This window comes from Mandrillus leucophaeus, unplaced genomic scaffold (assembly GCF_000951045.1).
Source record: "Mandrillus leucophaeus isolate KB7577 unplaced genomic scaffold, Mleu.le_1.0 Scaffold454, whole genome shotgun sequence".
NCBI classification, from domain to species: Eukaryota; Metazoa; Chordata; class Mammalia; order Primates; family Cercopithecidae; genus Mandrillus; species Mandrillus leucophaeus.
Genome location: NW_012104854.1, coordinates 2,074,359 through 2,079,834, shown reverse-complemented (window position 1 = coordinate 2,079,834; position 5,476 = coordinate 2,074,359). Strand labels below are relative to the sequence as shown.

General features: G+C 38.6%; 1 protein-coding gene across 3 annotated transcripts in view; it reads right to left on the bottom strand.

Annotated features, from left to right (window-relative positions):
• Positions 1-927: 927 nt before the first annotated feature.
• The window catches only part of TEK (TEK tyrosine kinase, endothelial), a 142,641-nt gene continuing 138,092 nt past the window's right edge, over positions 928-5,476 (bottom strand). For all 3 annotated transcript variants that reach the window (XM_011994372.1, XM_011994374.1, XM_011994375.1), the window contains 2 exons: positions 2,770-2,869; positions 928-1,931 (listed from right to left, as the gene is read on the bottom strand). In XM_011994372.1, the coding sequence (XP_011849762.1) occupies positions 1,857-1,931; positions 2,770-2,869 (175 nt within the window). In that variant the 3' untranslated portion in view covers positions 928-1,856. The remainder of the gene's footprint in view (positions 1,932-2,769; positions 2,870-5,476) is intronic.

Below are 5,476 nucleotides of genomic sequence, written 5' to 3'. Positions count from 1 at the left end.
TCTGTGTCTTTGCTTGAATATGCTGTTGGGAATAAAGAGTGTTCCAGATGAATTCAGTTGCCTAGTTGTAATTTCTAAATACATAAGAATATGTAAAGTTTGTGCAGCATGTAGAACTACAATATGTTTTAGATTTTACATTTAAGTCTTTAATCCATCTTGAGTTAATTTTTGTATAAGGTGTAAGGAAGGGATCCAGTTTCATTTTTCTGCATATGGCTAGCCAGTTTTGCTAACACCATTCATTAAATAGGGAATCCTTTCCCCATTGCTTGTTTTTGTCAGGTTTGTCAAAGATCAGATGGTTGTAGATGTGTGGTGGTATTCCTGAGGCCTCTGTTCTGTTCCATTGGTCTATGTATCTGTTTTGGTACCAGTACCATGCTGTTTTGGTTACTGTAGCCTTGTAGTATAGTTTGAAGTCAGGTAGGGTGATACCTCCAATTTTGTTCTTTTTGCTTAGGATTGTCTTGGCTATGCAGATTCTTTTTTGGTTCCATATAAAATTTAAAGTAGTTTTTTCCAATTCTGTGAAGAAAGTCAATGGTGGCTTGATAGGGATAGCATCTTGTTTCTATCAGTTACCCTATAGTAAAATTGGTTTCATTATATAGCACTGCAGTTTCCATGAACCTATCGATGGCATTAAGTGAGGACTCTATTTAACATTGTAACACAATTAAAAAGAATTCCAATTCTAAGCCCTTGGTTCACACTGGGAACACTCCCAAAGGTGTACTTCCTGTTGCAAGAAAAAGAACTAGGCAGTAGAATACTTCTAGGAGAATTTTCAATCTGGTGAGTTTCAGATTCCGTATCTAGTGGAGTATACTTGCCAACTACTCTATGTGCTAGGGATGGATAATTTAAAGCATTTTTCTTTAAAGTATAATAAGGACATGTGGCAATAGCTATGAGACACACTCCTGGATGAGACGTGAGTAGGCAAGACATTTATTCACTCATGATATATCAGTGCAAAGTGTGCCTACAGTATACAAGGTAAACTCACAACTCATCAAAACTAAAACTTTTTACAATGTGCAATACATATAGGGATATTAATTCAATATATAAATGTCACATGTCTCCCAAATGTCACCCAGGCTGTTATTTCTTAAAATATACAAGTCAATATTACCAGAGAAAAGAAAAGAAAAAAATCCCATTATCTTAAACTTATGTATACTTCTCTAAAGATTCTTAGGCTTGTAAGGAATGAGATTTAAATCTATTTTTAGATGTTAGCATTCTGGACTGACTTGCAGGCTGTGAAAACACAAGACAGTTGTCACATGACTAAACGAAATGGGACTGGCTGCTACAGGCGAGGGATAAAATTGAGAGAGAGGAATCTGAGATTTTTCAGTCTCTTAAATATTAACCTATGTCTTGTTAGAATTCATATATTTCTCTCACTTAACCTGTGCTATCAGGGTCATTGTTAGGTTTATTAACAATATTTTACTTTGACACAGCAAAACATTTAATAGCATTCAATATAAAGGTAAATATCAAAATATCTAGGACAATAATGAGTTATGCATTATACTAATTTTACTCACGCCTTCCTGTGAAGTCCACATTTTTAAAAAAATATATTATTGCATATGAAACCACAAACAGGCATTCTGATTTCAGCACATTCTTACTCAAAACAGTATATACAGTCCTATTAGAGTCAGAGCATACTATACAGATCCATGCATGGGATCTATAGTGGTGAAGGTCCCAGATGTACAGCACATATGTACACTTCTATGTCACATCTCGTGGCAGAGGCATGCTTTCTCAGCAGGTGTCAAGGGTCTCCCATGCCAGTGAAAGGGAAACAGAGGGCATACAGATGTTCTGTCCTAGGCCGCTTCTTCAGCAGAACAGTCAATTCCTGCATAAGTAAACTTCTCATAAAGCGTGGTATTCACGTAGGTCTGGAAGAATGAGAATGGTTCAGAGACATAGGCTGCTTTGATTCCACCTCTGCCAGTGGCAGTTACAGCAATACCTTGGTTTTCTTAGTTTGCTTCAACTCAAAATACTAAGCACTTGGGAGATACTTTCTGTCCTCAGTCCCTCTGTTGTATTTGATGACTTTCTTCCTAAAATGCATCCCCTTGCCTTCTGCAAGTAAGATTTCATACTGTATCCTCAGTTTCTGAGCTTGCCTTTCTCACAGTGTCTTATTGGTACCTCCTAATGTGTTCAGCTTCTCTCGGGTTCCTTCCCCTGTCTGAATCTCATCTTCACATCTCTCTGTGTGATCTCACCTGCATCTCTAGTTGAATTACCACTTGGGTTTTGACTATTTCTTTAAACTACATTTACTTTTCTTTTGATTCCCAGATCACTATAGCCAACTAACTTCTAAAAATTTTTATGGAATGCCTGACCCTCCTCATAGTAACCTGCAGGTCAAGCTCTGTTGTATACTTGCTGTGTGTCCTCAGTCAATCACCCACTTCTGAGCCTATTTCTTCATCTATAAAATTAAAAGGTCAGGCTATATGACTAAAATTCCTTCTAGCTCTAATAGGCTAATTCTGTATGTTATTCCAGTGTGTACATGACTATATCCTGTATAAAAATCTTATTTCCCCCCAAAATTGTAACTTCTTCCAAGTTGCGGGGGTAGGGGGATATCCTTTGTTTCTATAATACTTAGGGCCATGTCAAGAAGAACTTCTTCAATTGTTTCAGTGTTTTTTATGAACCACCCTGGGCACATCAGGAATTCCAATTAAAGATCTCCTGCCTGACTTTAATACTCACCTTTCGTTCCTCTAACATTCTGTTTAAGGACACCAATATCTGGGCAAATGACGGCCTCTCATAAGGCTTCTCCCGCCAGCATTGTCTCATTAGATCAAACCTTCGAAAGCAAAGAATTAAAGGGTTAATTCTATAACTGTGCTTCAGTCCTGGGCATGGCAGGAAAAGAGAATGAAGCCAACCAATGCATGGTTATAAAGCTTAACCAGCAGAAGACAAAAGTACAGCACCTGGGAAGTTTCTATTAGGCCTCCCACCTCCCTAAGCAAGTCCCATTTCATCTCCCCATAGATTTAGTTCCTACCCTGGGTACTGTTTCTGCAGGATCTTGGTCTCAGCTATTACAATCATCTAGAAAGAACTGGGTATGTGTCTATAGAAGCATTTCCCTTGGAATGTTGCATCTTTCAAAATGTTAGTGTCTCTTAAAAGGCCTATGCTCAAACTTGTAAAATGCCACCCATTGTATCCCCCTTTAAGAGGGAGGACTTTTAGAAGCACTGTCATTAAAAACAAAGCCTGTTTAACCAGGTGCTATGGGCTCAATGTTCATGCCACCCAAAAATCATATGTTGAAACCATGTGATGGTGTTTGAAGGTAGGTCGTTTGGAAGGTGATTAGGTCATGAGGGTAGAACCCTCATGAATGGATTCGTGCCCTTACAGAAAAGGCCTGAAAGAGCTCTTTTGCTCCTTGTACCACATGAGGACACAGCAGAAAGATGGCCATTTATGAACCAGGAAATGGTTCACGGCCACCAAATCTGCCAATGCTTTGATCTTGGATTTCCCAGCTTTCAGAACTGTGAGAAATACATCTCTGTTGTTTATAAGCCACCAAGTTTATGGTATTTTGTTACAGCAGTCGGAAATGACTAAGACAACAGGTTTAACACAAAGTTTCCAACTTAATTGACCACAGAACTCCTTTCCCCTTGTATCATGTATTTATATCTTGCACAACACATGAACATAGTTTGGGAAACACTGACTTAAGACTGCTTTCTCAAATGTGCTCAGAACTCCTCGTGTGATTAAAATGCAGATTTCTGGAACCTGTCCTAGACTTACAGAATCGATGACTGACAGTGGGGATCAAGAGCCCACATGCTGAACAAATGACTCCGGGGAACCCTATGTGCATAGGCGGCTATCAACCATTGGTTTAGGGTGTCACAGATCCCAGAACAGCTTATACTTTAATATAAGTTTCTTAAAGACTAAAAAATCTTCTCACCCCTTATGAAGTGAATCTCAAAAGGTAGAATTTTAGGGACTGTCTAGTGATGGTCCAACTATGTCCAGGTTTTTCCAGGATGGTATGTATGCTTCTTATTCCAGTGATATTATTAACACCTTCCTTCACTCTTAGAAGTAGCCCCATTTAGACAATAAATTATTTGTTGAACCTAGAGCCTTTCAGTCTTCAAACATGCCAGTTAGCTTCTACCATGGATAGTTCTGGGAATGGTGGTATCACTACAGGTCATTATATTTCCCCATGGAATAAATCTTACTTTTGAAAGTAATCTTAGCAGAAGCAAGGTTCTAGGCAAGAAAATGTATCTTTATTTTTTTTATTATAAGTTCTGTGATACATGTGGAGAATGTGTAGGTTTGTTATACAAGTGCCATGGCGATTTGCTGCACCCATCAACCCGTCATCTACATTAGGTATTTCTCCTAATGCTATCCTATCCCCCAACCTGCCGACAGGCCCCGGTGTGTGATGTTTCCTTCCCTGTGTCCATGTGTTCTCGTTGTTCAGTTCCCACTTATGAGTGAGAACATGTGGAGTTTGGTTTTCTTTTCTTATGTTAGTTTCTAGCTTCATCCATGTCCCTGAAAAGGACATGAACTCATCCTTTCTTATGGCTGCATAGTATTCCATGGTATATATGTACCACATTTTCTTTATCCAGTCTATCATTGAACAGTGCCACAATAAACCTATGTGTGCATGTGTCTTTATAGTAGAATGATTTATAATCCTTTGGGTATGTACCCAGTAATGGGATTGCTGGGGCAAATGGTATTTCTGGTTCTAGATCCCTAAGGAATCGCCACACTGTCTTCCATAATGATTGAACTAATTTACACTCCCACCAACAGTGTAAAAGCGTTCCTATTTCTCCACATCCTCTCCAGCATCTGCTGTTTCCTGACTTTTTAATGATCGCCACTCTAACTGGTGTGAGATGGTATCTCGTTGTGGTTTTGATTTGCATTTCTCTAATGACCAGTGATGATGAGCTTTTTTTCATATGTTGGCTGCATAAATGTCTTCTTTTGAGAAGTGTCTGTCCATATCCTTTGCCCACTTTTTGATGGGGTTGTTTTTTCTTGTAAATTTGTTGAAGTTCTTTGTGGGTTCTAGATATTAGCCCTTTGTCAGAAGGATAGATTGCAAACATTTTCTCCCATTCTGTAGGTTGCCTGTTCACTCTGATGATTGTTTCTTTTGCTGTGCAGAAGCTTTTGAGTTTAATTAGATCCCATTTGTCAATTTTGGCTTTTGGTGTTTTAGTCATGAAGTCTTTTGCCTGTGCCTATGTCCTGAATGGTATTGCCTAGGTTTTCTTGTAGGGTTTTTCTGGTTTCAGATCTTACATTTAAGTCTTTAATCCATCTTGAGTTAATTTTTGTATAAGATGTAAGGAAGAGGTCCAGTTTCAGTTTTCTGCATATGGCTAGCCAGTTTTCCCAA